This window comes from Anomaloglossus baeobatrachus, chromosome 2, assembly GCF_048569485.1.
Source record: "Anomaloglossus baeobatrachus isolate aAnoBae1 chromosome 2, aAnoBae1.hap1, whole genome shotgun sequence".
Lineage (NCBI taxonomy): Eukaryota > Metazoa > Chordata > Amphibia > Anura > Aromobatidae > Anomaloglossus > Anomaloglossus baeobatrachus.
In genome coordinates, this window is record NC_134354.1 from 140,209,943 (window position 1) to 140,230,406 (window position 20,464).

At 41.3% G+C, this 20,464-nt stretch overlaps 1 protein-coding gene across 1 annotated transcript in view; it reads right to left on the minus strand.

Annotated features, from left to right (window-relative positions):
• Positions 1-10,646: 10,646 nt before the first annotated feature.
• Positions 10,647-20,464, minus strand: part of GDPD1 (glycerophosphodiester phosphodiesterase domain containing 1) — a 152,237-nt gene continuing 142,419 nt past the window's right edge. Inside the window, exons 7-10 of the mRNA XM_075335398.1 lie at positions 20,189-20,322; positions 17,113-17,172; positions 15,231-15,282; positions 10,647-12,348 (exon numbers count right to left, since the gene is read on the minus strand). Of these exons, the coding sequence (XP_075191513.1) occupies positions 12,226-12,348; positions 15,231-15,282; positions 17,113-17,172; positions 20,189-20,322 (369 nt within the window). The 3' untranslated portion in view covers positions 10,647-12,225. The remainder of the gene's footprint in view (positions 12,349-15,230; positions 15,283-17,112; positions 17,173-20,188; positions 20,323-20,464) is intronic.

Sequence of the window (20,464 nt, forward strand, 5' to 3'; positions counted from 1 at the left end):
CATTAGCGCTACTCTGTGTAGGTATCTAGCAGTAAGTGTTTAATCTCCCTGCAGTGCCTCCAGAGGAAGAGTGAAGCATTACATAGTCTTTGCAATGCAGGACTTAACATGTCCTCTGGAGAGATGCTCTTTGTAAGCTGCTCTTGCCAGAAGATGAGGACCTTGAATAGAGGAACCCCACTATTAACTCAGAGATCCTTAAAGGGGTTACCTGGCTTATTTTGACTTTTTTTTTGTAATTACACTATTAGGCTACATTGGGGCAGGTAAGTAGATAGTAACTACCTACCTGCCCTGCTGTCAGCTCCTCCCTCCCGGCTCAGAGCGGTCATGTGACCACTCCTGCTGTGATTTTGCAGTTTCCTGTGATGTCACAACGACTGGGCATGCACTTATGCTGCATTGTCGACGGGCATCCCAGCCGACATCATGTAGCCGCCAACCGTCCCATATCCCAGGGGTCTCGCTGCCTGTACGCTTCATGCAGCCCCTAAATGCTGCTGGCGGCGTGCAGGCAGTGTCCCCTTGCTGAACGCTACCTGTCCAGGGGCCCGTGCACTCAGTGGTGTATATCAGATGATTGATTCCCAGGCGCTCTGCAGATGGGAGCGCTGTATACAGCGATGATCAGCCGCCGGCCAATCAGAGGCCAGCAGCGGATCATTGCTTTAGCTGTACGCAGAGCTCGGCTCTGCAGAGCTCCCTGGAATCTGCATCTGATATCAAGCGCTGTCAGCGGCCTGTGCAGGGGGCTGTGCAGTCAGCGCTTTATAACAGATGACAGATTCCTGGGCGCTCTGCAGAGCCGAACTCTGTATACCGCTATGATCAGCAGCCGGCCAATCAGAAGCCAGCAGCAGATCACTAGGGAAGCTGCATAGAGAGCGGGTCCCTGCAGAGTGCCTGGAGATCAGTCCTCTGATATAAAGTGCTGACTGCACGGCCCCTGCACCAGCAGCGAACAGCAAGGAGGAGGCTGCGGCCGCAAGAGGCAGAACACAGGCCACCAAGGGAACCAGGACAGGTGAGAAAGATGTGGGGTTTTTTGTGTGTGTGAAGACTGGCAAACTAGGCGGCAATTCTCCAGGAGAGAGCACTGCTACAAGAAGAGGAGCCCAAGGGAACATTGCTATAAGAAGAGGAGCCTAAGGAAAGGGGACATTACTATAGTATGGGGACAGGGATAGGCACAGTACTATAGTATGGGGACAGGGATGGGCACAGTACTATAGTATGGGGACAGGGATGGGCACAGTACTATAGTATGGGGACAGGGATGGGCACAGTACTATAGTATGGGGACAGGGATGGGCACAGTACTATAGGATGGGCACAGTACCATAGTATGGGGACAGGGAAGGGGACATTACTATAGTATGGGGACAGGGATGGGCACAGTACTATAGTATGGGGACAGGGAAGGGGACATTACTACATTATATGTGCAGTGGATGTGAGGATCACTGCTCTGTACTACCAATGATTGGATATACAGAGCAGTGATATCTCATCTGTGCAGCACAATCACCTCACATATAATGTAGTAATGGTCAGTGCTGGGGCAGAATACTGACAGGGAATGTGTGTAGAGGGCGGGGCTGGACAGTGAGGCCGGACGGTGCCAGCTGTGACTGTGAAGTTTGGCACAGGAAGATGTCATGTTTGGCTCAGCTGCATGTAAAGAAAGAGCTGCAGAGAATAAAGTGATAATTCAAGAGGAACAAAAGTTAGAAAACGAAAATAAATAATGTAGGGATGTTTTATATAACAATACAGCACAGATTAGTTAAAAATGTATTGTACTTTATGTCGAACAACTCCTTTAATATTGAAAATGAAAATGGGTATTCTAAACTGCACAACCCCTGTAAAGTATAGCTCTTTAAGCTATAAATCTGTAACTCCACGTTTATTAGTATTTTGGGTCAAAACCAAGAAGATTACACAGTTATAAGGGTTGTCTCATTATTAAAGTTAAAGCGGCTGTCTCCTGGCTTCCTATTATGGGTTGTGCACTCCTGATTGTTTGATAGCTCGGACTAGCGGCATTGGTCTACTGCTGGTCCAAAATATGTGCTCTCTGGAACTGCAAGTAGTGGCAGCTTTGCCTCTGCAGCATCAGACAGAGGAGGTTATTGGAACAGAAACTGGCTTCTGAGCGGTAACCCTTTAATGCAGGGATATCAAACTCATTTTCATCCAGGGCCACTTCAGCACTATGGTTGCCTTCAAAAGGCTGCTTGTAATTGTAAGGGCTCATGCAGATCTCCATGCAACATGGTAGGAGTATGGACTGCAATGCACATACTGGCCATGGGCTATATGAGATTTGGGTAGAAAGAGTATACAAAAGCTGTCCCTGGGTTGTAGGGCTGTACGAGAGCTGTCCCTGGGTAGAAAAGCTATACGAGAGCTATCCCTGTGTATTAGGGCTATAAGGTAGCTGTCCCTTGGTAGTTGCGCTATAAGAGAGCTTTCCCTGGGTAGTAGGGCTATATGACAGCTATTCCCAGGAAATAGTGCTATACGATATCTATTCCCAGGAAGTAGTGCTATAGGACAGCTGCCCTTGCATAGTAGGGCTATATGACAGCTGTTCCTAGGTACTACGGCTAGGGTAGTAGGGCTATCGAAGAGCTGTTCCTGGATAGTAGGGCTATACCACAGGTGACCCTAGGTAGTAGGGATATAAGAGAGCTGTCCCTGCTGGGTAGTAGGACTATAAGAAAACTGTCTCTGGGTAGTAGAGCTATTTGAGATTTGTCCCTGATTAGTAGGACTATAAGAGAGCTGTCCCTGGATACTAGGGCTAGAGTAGTAAGGCTATCCAACAGCTGTCCCTGAGTTTTAAGGCTGAGAGCACTATCCCTGGGTTGTGGGGCTAAGGGGGTTGGCCCTGGGTTGTAATGGTAAGGGTGCTGTCCCAGATCTCAGTGCCCCAAATAGTCTGCTCCCTATACTAAGTATTTGCTGCATCTGCGCTGATTTCAAGGATCAAAGATGAATCATGCTCCCTGTGCTTAAGACACCCCCTTTGTTAACACTAGAACTACTGAGGTAGTCATTTTGACTACTTTGCACCATGTATTTCTATATAGGTTTCACGAGTCTAGTAGTTCTAGTGTTAAGTGCCTGCTGACTGCGTCCCCTCAATTTCAAAGATGGCAGCAGCCCCCTTTTGTTGGCTCTACCCCTCTGCTAAGCACTGCCTGTGTCCATATAAAATGGAGCTAGTACATAGTAGAGAGGGTGGCGCCAGCACAGGGGGTGGTTGCCATCTTGAATTTTGAGTGTCGGCACTGCTGTTTTACAGAAACTCACATGTAGTGGACACAGAAGGACCGGCTCTCTGTATGGGGAAAGTGGCAAAGCCAATCCCTCTGTGTCTTGACCTCATGAGCCAAATAAAATTATGTGGCGCGCTGGATTTGTCTCACAGGCCTTGAGTTTGACAACCCTGCTTTAATGCATTTCCATTCTAGAAGTTACAGCTATAATCCACTACAACAAGTCCTATGTGCAAAAGAATAAAATCTGCTGCAACTGTGGACTGGTTATTCCTTAGTTGTGGCTACATAATGACAGCAACTGTGACAGGACTCCAACGAGTAATATGGAAGTCACAAGTACATGAAGCTCAAGATAACATCAAAGAATGAAGGAATGAATCACAGATTAAAATAAAACATTGCCCTAAAGGGTTAAAAATTGAGGTTGTCACACCTTAAAACTAAGCTTGGATACAGTGTGCACCTGACCTGGGTAGACCTGATGTTTAGAAGCAGGTCAGGTGCCCACACGGCATATGCAATGCTGTGCACTTCTGGACTTGCCCTGTTTGGCTAGATGATCAGTGCCTCTCGCCACGGTCACCGGAGAAGAGCATATGACTTATTAATGCTGAATCAACTGTGATGCACGGCTTCTAATCTGGAAGGACGAGAATGGGGAAATGGTATCTGAGGGATTATTACTACTAAAGGATGGATATAATCCCCTAGTCATCTGCAGGAATCAATATTGAACATTAAGAAGTTCAGCGCTCATCATCAGTCTCGAGTTTTCATGTGACCCCTTGGGAAAATTAGCTGGCCACCTCTGATCTACAATGACTGTATCCTTTATTGTAGGATCAATTCATAAAATTGCACACTAGGTGGCAGCATTGCACTCTCCAACAACTGATTGAAGTTATGTGGAACTGATTTGTATGACGCCAGACCCCCTGCTCCGCTGGCAGACCCCCTGCTCCGCTGGCAGACCCCCTGCTCCGCTGGCAGACCCCCTGCTCCGCTGGCAGACCCCCTGCTCCGCTGGCAGACCCCCTGCTCCACTCTCCGTGCTCTCATTTTAGCCAGTAGTGGGAGTCTTAACAACTGGACTTCACTTCATCAAAATATATCAAAAGTTTGTTAAATATATTTAATGAAAAGACAACAAAAGACACCGTTTATGTATAAAAGATTTTATTACAGGATTTTCCCATGAACTGAATTCTATATAGAACAATTAGTATAGAGTAAAGACATTTTTGCAGGCCAGGTGATAACTTGCCGCTGTCGTTTTTTTTTCTTCATATTTCATGGCTTTTTGTTAAGATCAGCAAGAATCCCTTATAGCAATGCACTAGATCTACATGATGTAGAAGTCGTAGGCACAGATCCATGAGCTATGATGACACAGAATGTAGAGGGATAATGGCATGCTAGCAGACGTACCATGCGATTGTGGACGGTATCCACTAACATATCTAATGCAGGAAAGTGGTTGTGACCTCGGTGTTATGGACACATGCACAACATGGCATCTCATACATGCAGAAAAGAAAAATTCAACCAGGGTTAACAAATAATTAACCTGCTATCTCTATTCTTTGAATAGACGTGAATAGTGCTGTATTCCCAAATAATTCCTAAATATCTACTTTATACAATAGTTAAGATTTCTTCTTAACAAACTGTCTTATTTACAGGGAACCGGTCATGTCCCCAAACGCTATTAACCTGCAGGTAAGGTATTGGAGTAAGAACTCGCCAGCACATTGACTGACAGCTCAGTCTGAGCAGATGCACTACAGAGCAAGCTGTCAATCAAAGTGCTTACATCAACTGCTCAATATGAACTGAGCGGCGACTGTAGCTACTCCATGCAAGCTCCTTTGACAGAAAGCCAGCGGCTCCAGGGAGGAATAATGTTCATTTTCTCCCTGTTTACCATGCTTTTAGTAAGGTGGCCGGACAGCATTGGAATGCTATTAACCAGCAGGATATCCCCATAGTTGTACATTAATAGCGTTTGGGGACATGACGGGTTCCTTTTAAATTAAGTCCTATTCGTATTTTCAGATAATTTTCTTGCCTTCCATAATGCTTGAGGTATTGTCATTCTATACGCTTTAGTTAAAAAATGAATAGCATACTATTGCTCACTGTTATCAGTCAATTTGTTAACAATCATTAATTAATGTTAAAAGATTAAAGACACACATTCCACAGTTGTAGCTAAATATGTTTTCTACTAATCACAGCTTTAATTTAAAGAGTACCTCCACTTGTTTAAAGGGAAAAGTCATGTGCTATGCTAGTTACTTCATGACTTGGTTCATTGTTCTATAATAATGACCGTTGCCTTCCCATTTTTTTACATCTGTGTGCATGTTCGTATGTCTATATGTGCCTGCGCATGTGTGTCAGTGTATGCCTGTATGTGTTCGGCCTGTACGTCTATATGTGCCAGCACATCTGTGTCAGTGTATACCTGTTTGTGCTTGGCCTCTATGTCTATATATGCACTCACATGAGTGTCAATGTATGTCTGAATACGCTAGGCCTGTATATGTGCACGTACATGCGTGTCAGTGTATGCCCGTATGTCTGTGTGCACGAGCATGCGTGTCAGTGTATTCCTTTATGTCCAAGTGTATGCACATGCGTGTCAGTGTATGCCTGTATGTCTATATGTGCATGTACATGCGTGTCAGTGTATGCCTGTATGTCTATATGTGCATGTACATGCGTGTCAGTGCATGCCTGTATCTGCTCGGCCTCATTCTAGTATGTGAAAGTAATGGACCGATTGTAACCACTGTGCTTGCTTAGACCTTCATCAGTGTCTGGTCAGTGAATCAATTTTTACTAAGTGTTTCATCAGTTTTTTCTCAAATGCAAACACATTTTTTATACAGATAGTCATGGAAAAGTGGACAACACTAGGATACAACTATAGGTTTCCATACGGGTTCTGTTCAAGTTTTTCAAGAACCGTAGATTTGCATTTGTGAGTTTGATCTATGATTCAGATCAAAAAAAGGACCCGCAGTCCACAAAAATACATAACCATTAAAGGGACACATAGCACAATTAAATAGAAAGTGGAGGCAAACTGTAAATATCTTTGGGTGAACTAAAATTAAAATTTACAAATAAACATTTAAATTACATTGATATTTTCTACATATAAAAAATGCATATTTGATAAAAAGTAAATCGCTAATATAAAAAATGGTTGTTAAAGTAGCACATACAATATTTGCCTGTGTAGCACAGCATGGGCTACTACTAAAGAATAATGTAGAGGCTCTTGTGTATACCTTGTATACCAGTCTTAGGTGGTGTACCATTCTGGACTGTCTGCCAGTTTTATTCCTTATTCCCTTGTGATATGATTCCACTAATGCTAGGGCCACACGATTATGTATCCTCTCATGTAAGAGAATCAGCTTGATTATATAAATGTCACTCGGCTCAAACTCTGATCAGAGTATGAGCCGAATGTCATTTACTGTGATCCGTAGCTCTAATCAGAGCATAGCTGAGGAGAAGATGGAGAACATAATTTCTCCATCTTCTCCATTGTCTGTGTTAGTGTATATTGGACTCCACGCTGATAACATCCGAGTTCAGTCTGATGATTTCCATACACCCATAGACTTAATGCATGCTGATTTTTTTTTTCTCTTGCCGAATCAATATGAGAAAAAAATATTGCTAGTGTTTACTGCTCTATAGTATAACATCGGAGCGAGTGCTATCAGATAAAACGTCTAATTTTTACGCTTGTCTGAGTGAGTCAGTTGCTTGAGTCTTATATGATGACATCACTGATAGTTCAGTGATTAGTACTGCTGTCCTGTATTATACTATCTCGTGCAGTTTCAGCTTGTCTCCTCTGCCTCCTGCTGGTGATAAGTTTCTCCATTTCAGATCTTACAAGCAGGCAGAAGGATAGACAGACTGAAGCTACATCTCACATACAGTGCTATGCAGAAGTTTGAGCACCACTGGTCAAAATTACTGTTACTGTTAACAGTTAATCAAGTTGAAAATGAAATGATCTCTAAAAGGCATAAAGTTAAAGATGACACATTTCCTTTATATTTTAGGCAAGAACAAAAAAAATATTTTCATCTTTAACATTTTAAAAACTACAAAAATGAAAATGGGCCAATGAAAAGTTTGAACACCCTTGGAGATTTTTGTGCTCAGATAACTTTGACTATCATTTCAGACCTTAATTAGCCTGTTAGGTTTGTGTCTTGTTCATTATCATAGTTAGGAAAGGGCAGGTGATGCAAATTTCACGGCTTTATAAAAACCCAGCTTCCTCTAACCTGGTGCAAATAAAACAACAGCCATGGGTTTTTCAAAGCAGCTGCCTAGCACTCTGAAAATCAAAATGCTGAAGGCCCACAAAGCAGAAGAAAGCTAGAAGAAAATAGCAAAGCGTTTTCAAGTTGCCCTTTCCTCAGTTCGAAAAGTAATTCAGAAATGGCACTTACAGAAACAGTGGAGGTCAGGATAAGGTCTGGTAAACCAAGCAAAATTTCTGTGAGAGCTGCTCGTAGGATTGCTAGAGTGGCAAATCAGAAACTTCACTGTAAAAGTCCTTCAGGAATATTTAGCCGACTCTGGAGTTGTGGTACATTGTTCTACTGTTCAGAGACACCTACAGAAAAATGGCCTTCATGGAAGAGTCATCTGAAGAAAACCTCTCCTGCGTCCTAACCATAAAATTTAGCATCAGAAGTATGCAAAATAACATCTAAACAAGACTGATGTATTTTGGAAACAAGTCGTGTTAACTGATGAGGTTAAAATAGAATTCCTTGGCCACAATGATCAAACCAAATGTTTTGGAAAAAAAGGAGACAGAATGTCATGACAAGAACATCTCGCCAACCATTAAGCATGGGGGTGGATTAATCATGCTTTGGGTTGTGTTCTTTCCAATGGCACTGGGAACATTTCACGGGTAGAGGGAAGAATGGATTCAATTAAAGTTTAACAAATTCTTCAAGCAAACATAACACCATCTGTAAAAAAGCTGAAGTTGAAAAGAAGATGACTTCTACAAATGGATAAGGATCCTAAACACAATTCAAAATCCACATTAGTGTATGTCAAAATGTACAAGCTGAAGGTTTTACAATGGCCCTCACAATCTCCTGATCTGAACATCATAGAAAATCTGTGGCTAGACCGCAAAAGAGCAGTGCATGCAAGAGGACCCAGGAATCTTACAGAACAACAGAAGACTTTTCCAAGGAAGAAAGCATGAAAATCCCTCAAACAAGAATTGAAAGACTCTTGGCTAACTACAAAAAACATTTACAAGCTTTAATACTTGCCAAAGGGGGTGCTGCAGGGTACTAACCATGCAGGGTACCCAATATTTTGCATTGGCCAACTTTATTTTTTGTTGTGACTTTAAAAATATAATATATATATATATATATATTTATTTTTTTTTGTCTAAAATGCAGAGGATGTGTGTTATCCTTAACTTTATGTCTTTTACAGATAATTTAATCTTCAACTTGCTTAATTGTTCAGAATATCAGTAAACTTGACCAGGGGTGCTCAAACTTTTGCATGCCACTGTACATTAGTGAACCTACACACAGTACACAGTGTGGACAGACTTAAGGAATTTTATAAATCAAGAGCTACTCATTGAATGGACTCTATTGTATAAGGAATAAATGATATAATCAACACAAGGTCATACAGAAGAGTAATTAAGGTTGAGCTAAAAGGGTTAGGGAAGGGTGTGAGAGTTGCAAGGAGTGATTTGATAGATGATGTTGTTATCCTGTTCAGACATTAACCTCTTGTCTATAAAGGACAGCATGTACAGGGCTGGTTGTCAGATTGGAGATCACATGACACATCAGCCCATAATGAAAGGTTTCAAAATATATTGATGCAACTGAGCTGAGATGTAACAAATTACACAGCTAGAACATTGCTGGTGAGAGAGTATTATATGAGTAATAAAAAAGAAATGCAGGAGTGCTACTTTAACAATGGATTTGTACAGACTGTTCTGGTACACATTCTATAGATTGAGTTTAGTACAGAAGTGTAATTCAATAACATCTTAGGAAAAGAATCTCGAGAGCATAAGACAAATTTGAATTAAAGTCATAGTAAACAACCAAATGTTAATTTTACTGTTTTAAATTCAATTCTAGCTCTGAGTAATTAATGACTATCACATCTTCTAAATAAAACCACACACGTTATTCAATAAATATTACAAGTTTTTTTCTCCTACTATGAAATTTGTCATCAAAAAGTGACAATTACAATTATGTATAATCACCATGGACAGCTGCTCATCAATAAGTGCATCAATACTGCACCTAATATACAACAAGGCTCAAAACCTCCCTGAGGTCTAAAGGGATCCTCCCGGAGTAAAAGAGTTTAGTGACGTGAACATAAATACTGTGTGTCTATAGAGGAGAAATATGGAAACATTCCTCGACTGTAGACACATTCCACATGAAAGCAGGTTTTCCCATAATCAAATTTATCAATTGCCCACAGCATTGGATTTACATGTACTGAACAGTGGGGAAGACTGACAACTGGGATCCTCACTGGTAATGAGGGATGAGGGGTCACTAGGTCTACTCTAATACAGTTATTAGCTCCATTCATAGTCTATAGAGTAGCTGAATACAGCCAAGAACAGTATTTGGTTATCTCTCACAGCCTCATAGACAATGAACGGAGAAGTTGGTAATACATACGAACTATTGCTCCATTAAGACACATAGAGGTTGCATATTTCAGCTTTCAGCAGAATCAGACAGAATGGGAGAATGAACTGTTTTACTTGTGACATACAACAAGCATTACCACAACCATCATCACCATCATCACCATCATCAACAACAACGAGGATATAGACAAAAGCAGACAAAACCAAAACTGTACAATCTAGAGGCAATGCACTCAATAACAAGCTCTAACAGTTAACAATCATCTGCTGAACAAAGTCCCTCCAGCAAAAGCCTGCAGCTCATGATATTACTGAATTAAAGATGTTCTCCAAGAAATGGAATAAAATAAATACAGTGGAACCTCGCTTAACGAGTAATCCAGTTAGCGAGTATTTCGCCTAACGAGCAAGTCTTTCTGGAAATTTGTAACTCGGTTTACGAGAAAGCCTTGCTGTACGAGCAAAATACTCACCGCACACACTTCCGGTTCCGTACATCCACCGCGCTCTAACCCGCTCTTGCAGTCCATACAAACACACACACACACACACACACACACACACACAATTATGCTCACCTTACCTTCCGTTCCCTCGCCGGCTTCCTGGAACTTGCATGTATCGGGTAACCAAGGTGACCGATGCCGGACCTTCAGCTCCCAGCGCGCTGACATCAAAGGCAGGAGCCTCTGATTGGCCAGCGCACTGCTTTTGAGTAGCGGCTGACAGAGGAAGGCCCTCCCTCAACAGGATGTGTACCCGGTAACCATCGCGATGAGGGAGGAACTTCCCCTTCCAGGCACTACTCAAAGGCAGCGCACTGGCCAATCAGAGATAAGCGGCTCCTGCCTTTGACATCAGCGCGCTGAGTACGGAAGGTCCGGCATCGGTCGCCTTGGTTACCCGATACACGTCTTGTACGGGTGAACTGCAAGTTCCAGGAGACCGGCGGGAGAACGGAAGGTAAGGTGAGCATAATCTGTGTTTGTGCGTGTTTGTGTGTGTTTGTACGTGTGTGGAATAGCAAATAGGGCACCAGAATGGGACATTTAACAAGTTGTGGAACGAATTGTCTGCATTGCAATGATTTCCTATGGGAAATCTTGCTTTGCTGAACGAGTAACTTGGTTAACAAGCACACTCCCAGAACGGATTGTTCTCATTAACCAAGGTTCCACTGTATTAAACATTTTTGTAAATTCCTTTATTTAGCAAAAAGGTATGCTCTATCTACTGCACTGTCATGAGTTTAAATATGGCAACTACAATTTAGTAGGACGGAGTACGTGAAGCACGAGACAGCCACATTAAAACTGTCAGGCTGATTGAGATCATGTTCATTCACAGTAAAGAAAGGGGTTTCTCTTCTTCTTTAGTCTGGTAGCAGCTCAGTGTCCTGTCAGGTTGACTGAACAGAGGAATGAGTTCACTGTACTGATGTTAACTCTGCCTTAAGCGTCACACAGCCTGTCCTACTACTTGTCATCTGAACTCTAGGAAGGGTTGTGATGTATGACAGCTGCCATCTGAGAATCCTGACAGAGTGCAGTAAAGAATATCTTTTGGTATATAAAGGTATTTAGAAAAATGTTCAATATTCAAATGTGTACCATTTATTGTATTTATTTTAGTGCATTTCTCAGAGAACTCCTTTAGTGAAGACCCCCGTTCTGATGGTGTAGTTTCAGAGGTCAGACCACCAAGGATTAAACATCTATCTCCTACCCTGTGGATAGCTGATAAGTTTTGATTATGGCAAAACCTCTATTAAATACAGGAGTGTCTATATCTAAGATGTTCTTAAGACATAATGGCTACATGGAAATCATTACAAAATGTGAGCGAGGCCAGATGGGCCCACAGCAGTACAGGGCCAATATCCTTTTAACACAAGGCCATGATTCTGTCATCTGTGCACACTCTTCTCCTGCAATAATAATATGAATCTGACCTAATTCTATGTGATAATTTACAATTTCCATAAGTAAATACTGTATACATTCCATGTCAACCTGTCCATAGGAAATGATGTTGACTTTACAGCATAGTGGTTCTGTCCTGCTACATCTATTTACAAATGTAAACTATACAAGATCCCCTTAAATACATATGTATAAGTATCTAAGTATTTACTAGACGGCCGTGCATGAGGTATGATGACCTTATTGTACAGTAATGTCACTCAGGTGATTGGCTCTTTAACTCGTTAAACCTGTCTCAGTGAGAATAATGCTCCAGAAATTCCATCAGTCGCGTAGGATAATCGGTCATTACACCATTGGCCCCCAAATCATAGGCTCTTTTATATTCTTCTTCATTGTTCAACACCCAAATGTAAACCTATAAGAGACAATGTAAATTAATGACTGTAACAAAAAATATATATTTCATGTAGGAAAATCTGGGTGAGCAATAAGGAATCCAAGAAAGTTGGAAATCCCTAGTAAAGTATTCTTTTCTAATGGCTCTGGTAACTTCTGCTCTTCGGGCTGGATGTTTTTGGATGATGGGCAGCTTTGGTAGCGGAGCCTGTCCTTCATTCCTGTCCTGATTTTCTCTGTAGCCCTCAGTAAGTTTAGATATTGTAGTGATTCATTACTGGGTTTACAAAGGTGAGCAGTGTTTAAACTTTGGATGGAGGAAGACTGAAGGGACCTTTATGAGACTGTAAGGCTGTATGCACACCTTGTATTTTTTCTGTTCAGATTTGTCTCCTGATAGGTTTCCTGATGCCAACAAAGTTAATGAGAATCATTAATACATTGCTCATTTTGACTTTCAGATTTGGAGAAGATATCAAAAAGATTAACATGTACTGTACATATACCCTTATTGCGGACTGCTAGTTTGGTTAGCTGAGTGTTTGAGATCACTGTTTTGCTGAACTGTCCACCCTCATTTCATCTTTATCATCCTGGTAGATGGCAGCAAATTGTTATTAAGAATGTGTTGGTACATTTATCCATTCATCCTTTCTTCATATATACACATAGGGGTCACAAGTTGGATTGGCTTGATGGGCACTTTTTGCATACCATACAGTCAAGCTGCTCCCACAACAGCTCAATAGGGTTGAGATCTGGTGACTGGGCTGACCCCTCCATTACAGATAGAATACCAGCTGCCTGCTTCTTCCCTAAATAGTTCTTACATAATTTGGAAGTGTGCTTTGGGTCATTGTCCTGTTGTAGGATGAAATTGGCTCCAATCGAGCGCTATCCACAGAGTATGGCATGGCGGTGCAAAATGGAGTGATAGCCTTCCTTATTCAAAATCCCTTTTATCTTGTACAAATCTTCCACTTTACCAGCACCAAAGCAGCCCCAGACCATCACATTACATCCACCATGCTTGACAGATGGTGTCAGGCACTCTTCCAGCATCTTTTCAGTTGTTCTGCGTCTCACAAATGTTCTTCTGTGTGATCCAATCACCTCAAACTTCAATTCGTCTGTCCATAACACTTTTTTTCCAATCTTCCTCTGTCCAATGTCTGTGTTCTTTTGCCCATATTAATCTTTTTCTTTTAATAGCCAGTCTCAGATATGGCTTTTTCTTTGCCACTCTGCCCTGAAGGCCAGCCTTGCAGAGTCACCTCTTCACTGCAGAAGTTGACACTGGCGTTTTGTGGGTACTATTTAATGAAGTTGCAAGTTGAGGACCTGTGAGGCGTCGATTTCTCAAACTAGAGACTCTTATGTACTTGTCTTTTTGCTCAGTTGTGCAGCGGGGCCTCCCACTTCTCTTTCTACTCTCGTTAGAGCCTGTTTGTGCTCTCCCCTAACGGGAGTAGTACACACTGTTGTAGAAAATCTTCAGTTTCTTGGCAATTTCTCGCATGGAATATCCTTCCTTTCTAAGAACAAGAATAGACTGTCGAGTTTCCCATGAAAGTTCTATTTTCCTGGCCATTTTGAGAGTTTAATGGAACAAACAAATGTAATGCTCCAGATTCTCATCTAGCTCAAAGGAAGGTCAGTTTTATAGCTTCTCTAATCAGCAAAACTGTTTTCAGCTGTTCTAACATACTTGCACAAGGGTTTTCGAGGGATTTCTAAACATCCATTAGCCTTCTAACACAGTTAGCAAACACAATGTACTAATAGAACACTGGAGTGATGATTGTTGGAAATGGGCCGCTATACACCTATGTAGATAATGCATTAAAAACCAGATGTTTGAAGCTAGAATAGTCATTTACCACATTAACAATATATATAGAGTGTATTTCTGTTTAATTTAATGTTAGCTTCATTGAAAAAAATGTGCTTTCCTTTCAAAAATAAGGAAATATCTAAGTGACCTTAAAATTTTGAACTGTAGTGTAAATATAAATATGATATATGAGATTTTCTAGTGCCATATGCAGAAAAACAGCACCACATCAGTATGTTGGTATGGTGTTCTGGGGGTGATGTGCAGTGCCTTTTGGTATCCAAACATGGATTCTTTTATGGCATTCAAAGAGTTCAATTTTGGTTTCATCTGACCAGATTATATTCTTCCAGCAGTTCATAGACTTGTCTAAATGATGATAAGCAAACTTTAAACACACTTGAACAAGTTTTTTGTTCAGCAATGGATTTTTGCGTGGTGAGCGTGCAAACAGGCCTTGGAGGTTGAGTGCATTACTTGTTTTCTTTGAAACAATTGCACCTGCTGATTCAAAGTATTTCTGTACCTTTCCACAGATGACAAACTACTCTTAGAAAAATCTTCTGATAATTATTTTCACTCCTCTGTCTGAAATCTTGTGGGGAGTACCTGGTCGTGGCCGATTTATGGTGAAATGATGTTCTTTCCACTTCTGGATTATAGCCCCAGCAATGGTCACTGGCATCTTCATTAGTTTGGAAATTCTTCTGTAACCAATGCCATCAGTATGTTTTGCAATAATAAGGTTGCAAAGATATAAGACAGCTCACTGGTTTTGCCTATCATGAGGTGTTTCTTGTGAGGCCTCTTGGTAACGAGAGATCTTCTTATAGGCCCTCAGCTGAGCCAGTTAATATATTTTTCACTAAGTGGCAGTATTGTTCTCTAATGATTTCAGCTAGTATCATGTCATTACATGGCTTTTTGCACCTCATCATGTGTTCAATACTTTATCCCTCTGTCATTTCTCATTATTATTACTACACATATATTGGATGGGTTGTGGAAATATATTTACACATTTACACATATACACATTTAGAAATGTGTACTATTTTTTAACATACCTGGATTCCTCGAGCTTTCAGATGTTCAAATAGAGACTTTCGCATAATTAATCTGGAACAAATAAAATGCATATCATCAAATCTAGGGCCTAAGACATGTAGAGTAGGATTGTTGTTTCGTTAACTTTACCCTCAGTGTGCAACACTGTCTTTCAACAAAGATGCAGAAGTCAGGCTACTTTCACACATAAGTTTTTTTCCATCAGGTACAATCCAGAAAAAAACGGGTAACACGGATCCGGTACCGCATCCGTTTTATCCCCATAGATTTGCATTGTTACCGGATTGTACCTCATGGCTTTGCGTTGCATCCGTTTTTTTCCGGATGCGGCAAAATTAGTTAAAGCGGCGGCCGGAGGCAACGTAGCTTGCAATGTTTTTTTGTCCGGCAAAAAAAACGCGCCGCATCCGGCTGCTGCGGCGCATTTTTCAATGCATGTCTATGGACGACGGATGCGGCACGATGCGGAAAAAAACGCATCTGGCCGCCGCATGCGTTTTTTCCCACTGCGCATGCTCAGTAGCGTGCCGCAACCGGAAAAAAACGGACGGGCCGCATGTAAAAACTTATGCAAAGGATGCGGTGTTTTCGCCGCATCCGTTGCATAGGTTTCACAGCCGGATTGAGCCGCACTGCTCAAACCGGATGTGTGAAAGTAGCCTAAGAGGTGCATGTCACAACCCATTTATAAAAATGCTCAGTTTATTCTGTTAATATTTTGACTTTTTGTTTTACTAATTTTACTACTATTTTTACAATATTAATTTCTCAATCTAAAGCCCTCAATAGGACATTCAGTCTCATTTAAATGTAGATTACTAGATATTTTGGGGACTTCAGTCATGCCATATTCACACATTCATGAAAACTGAACTCTGCGTCATGGTCTGAGCATGGACAATGTTCACGGACCGATCCAGGTCTCCTAATCTGAACTTGACAGTCTTACAGACATATATCAGGCTTTCAAGTTTGAGTCAGAAGACTCGCGGACATCCTGTGCATCACACCAAATTCAGAGAAATATGAACAAGCATAACTGTTTATAATACATAAGGAATGAAATATACAATTAGCCATATGAAAAATTGAAAAGTGACTTTCCATAACTGCTGAGGATTATTTGAAAAAAGAGATATTTAGCTAATGTATTGATCAATTCATTATTGCCCCATACCAACTTCACGGTAATCTCTTATTTATGGGGTCCTTAACCAAATGTTACCTCTATATGTGGTTAAAACCTGCTTGTGTATGGGAAGCAAGGGACCTGCTTCCCATACACGAGCAGGTTTTAACCGCATATAGAGGTAACATTTGGTAAGAGATTACCGTGAAGTGGGTATGGGGCAGTAATGAATTGATCAATACATTAGCTAAATATCTCATTTTTCAAATAATCCTCAGCAGTTATGCAATGTGACATTACAATTTTTCATATGGCTAATTGTATTTTTCATTCCTTATGTATTATAAAGCAGTTATGCTTGTTCATATTTCTCTGAATTTGGTGTGCAGCTTTCACTTCATATAGATTGTGTATTTTTTGGCTAGCACCCTGTTCACATTTGCAATGGTGTTCCAGCAGTCTTTTTGATTGTTATCCTGTGCATCACAGACTGTGCATGGACCATGACACATGGATGTGTGAATGCTGTCTAACTAGATCTGGAAGTTATGGGATGTACTGCAATATACAGATGACAGTATCAGACCAATCCACTGTACATTATTTCAGCAGACCAGACAGCTACTGTACATTATTTCAGCAGACCAGACTGCTGTTAGTGGACTTAGGTGTTGTTAGGGTTATGACTATTTTTGATATGTAATAAACTCAGAAATCACATCTTAAATAAATACAGGTAAAGCATTGCTTACGCATCTGCCAGCCACACAACAAACTTGTGACTTTTGCTCATTTTTGAGGGATCTTTAAGCCTGTAGGAAGATAAAAAGAAAAAATATAAGTAAAATTAGAATTTACAGTTAGATGAACGTATTTTACATGTAATTAAAATAAATTTCCTCTCACACTGGTCCAAATCTAAGTAATATAATAATTCATATTATAAGGGGACTAATGCTGGCCATACATATTAGATGGCTGGATACTGTAATATAAATATATAAATATAACGTTCCTTTATAGAAGATGGAATCTAATATGGTGCTTTATTTTCTGGGTAGATAAGTAGCTGTCAGAGGTGGCTGGAGAGCAATGATAGTAAAGGCTAGAAGAGGGAGATGATATACCGTATATGCCGGGCCCATTTTAGACAAAAGCATTAAGGTTGCATTTATATGTGATAAGTTAAGGCTGTGAAATGAGCGCGAACGACAATATTCAAGTCGTTCGGCGCTTGTTTCCCGGCGTGTTTATACAGGCTAATGAAGAATGATCGGCACAGAACGATCACTAGAAAATCAATCTGTCCCCTACAGTATCATGTTATCAGCAGCACAGCTGCAGTTTGCACCGGGCGATCTGCAGCTGAGAAAAAATGTGTGTTCCGGTATAAACAATCCAATCACCCGATGAATGACAATAATTTGTCTCTGTCTTTGGGCGATTGCTGACATGTACACAGCTATGCACTGCAGGAATTTATCAATGTGGATGCTACAGCTACATACACACAGTATGTGACAAAAACATTGTATGTTACACACACATATGTATACACACAATGCATGTTACGTGCACACGTATACACACAATGCATGTTACAGACACGTATACACAATGCATGTTACACACATATGTATACACACACTGCATGTTACAGACACGTATACACACTGCATGTTACACACACACACACACACAATGCACGGTATACACACACATATACACACATGCATAATATACAGACTCAATGCATAACACAGACACAAACAATACACACAAGGCTAACGCCGTTCCAGCAGTGTTGACACTCTCCTGGGATCATATGACATTATTATGTCACACAAGCCCTGCATCCAATCAGTGCCAGTTTCACTGTTTCCTCTTCCAGACAAATGAACATTGAGAGTAAGGCCTAAGCCACACGGCGAGAAAATCGGTGCGAGTGGAGTGCGATAAAACATCGCATTCCCCTCGGACCAATTCTAGCCTGTGTGACAGCACACATGAGCGATTATTTTCTCAGCCCTAATCGGACCGAGAAAACAATCGCAGCATGCTGCAATTGTAAGGTGAGACCCTTTTATCTCGCACCCATTCAAGTGAATGGGGCGAGAGAAAAATCGCACTGTACTCGCAGTACTCCGGTGTACCTCGAGTGCAGAGCCAGAATCACAATAGCCGGCTACGGAGGAGAGAGGGAGAGAAATCCCTCCCTCCCCTTCTGAGTGCCAGCCCGCCCCCCGCAGCTGAGGTCCGCTCGCAGGGTCGGACCTCAGACGCAGGCACACTCGCATGACACTCGGCTCCTGCTGTGCTGCCAGCGCGAGCCGAGTCTCATGCGAGCATCGCAGTAGTGGCCCCAGCCTTAGTTAGACCTGAGGCTGGCCGCTCACTTCCTATTGATGTTTGATAAGTCTTAAGATGGAGAGAGTGAAGCCGGAGCTGATTGTGCACAGGGCACGTGTAACGTAACAATGTCACGTGTGTCCTGGAAGATCCAGTGCCGCCGACACTGCTGGAACGGCATCAGTACCATAGGTGTGATAAGCGTTGCTATTTTTACTAAGGGCAAATATGGCGATTGAGAATGGGTTGTCTGAGTAGTGGACAACTACTTTAACTTTCTGTCCTATTTGTGCTACAATAGCTCTTCTGTGGGATTAGACAAGGTACTCTCTGCTTCCCACACACACATTAATGAGCCTTGAGAACCCATGACTTCCATGTAGTTGTTGGTTCGCAGATTGTCCTTCTTTGGACCACTTTTGGAACGAACAACCTGCTCTGACCCAACCATCTTCCATCTAGCCATCACAATTTGGTCTTTGTCCTTGTCAATGATGCTCCAAACACATCGCTTCACAAATTGACTTCATTTACTGGCTAAAATATCTACACCTTTACAAGTGCCATTGTAAAGATATAATTAATGATATTCAATATGTTTTCATTTTATGGTTGATCATTATATACGTGCATGCATAAATATATTACATACATAGCATTCATGTGGATGATTAAATGGAATCTGTGAATACAATCAATCCTCCTGAGACGTCTATATTGGTATGTAGCTCATAGGAAGCTGAATAAAATGACACCTTGATGTCTGTTATCAAATTTCTTATTCCTGAGAAATTCACATTTTTCTTCATATGTAAATTAACTGTTAAAGGGAACGCCATAATCCTGCAGATAAGATGTTAATCAGCAGGTTAATAGCTCTATATTCACAGAGCGGTGACTGAACCTGCAAAGATGCTGCCTCCAAGACTGAAACCCAAACACTGCGGGGAGGATTAAAGTTTTTATCCTCCCGGCAGCAGGGTTCAATGTCCAGGCACCAGGCAGAATTCCCATGCTATTAGACTGCAGATTAACCCCATATATGCAGGATAATACCGTTTTTACACGTGACATGTTCCCTTTAAGATGTATGGTCTGGACGCAGATCTCCCTGAAAATTAAAAAGATCGTTACCAATGTGAGACATGTAATGACTGACAGCATGTTCTATTGATCTATATGTCTTACCCTGGTAATGATCCCTTTCATTTAAAATAGGCTCTGGAGGCAGGTTCTCCGTGTCCGGCCCATAGATCTTAACAGCCCCTTTACATATAAAGAAAAACTAGGATTTCTCTGAAATAAGACATCAGATTGCAGATATCAAGATATCATTTTATTCAGCTTCCTATGACCTACTTGCCCATATAGACGGCTTAGGAGGGTTGAATCTACTAACAGATTCCCTTTAAACATAAACTTTTTCTTCTAAAATGTAAGAGTTCAGTTTTGCAGACAGACAATCTCAATATTTCTTACTTCATGATTATAGAAGGCATTGGAATTTCTAAGAACTGTTCCCGAATTGGAAAGAAGGGCAGGAGTCCTGTATAGAATAATCCCACCAGGAGCAAAACCCGTTGAAAGCAGAAAAGCAGAGGAATGCTGCAGTTCTAGAATGAAAACAGAAGCATTGCTGGATTATATGGTGCCCCCCAAAACCTCCATCATAAATAACTCTATAAGATAAATACATATAAACACTAATTTAACCCCTTTACACTATGGCTGGTTTCCATTTTCCATGGTTTTCGT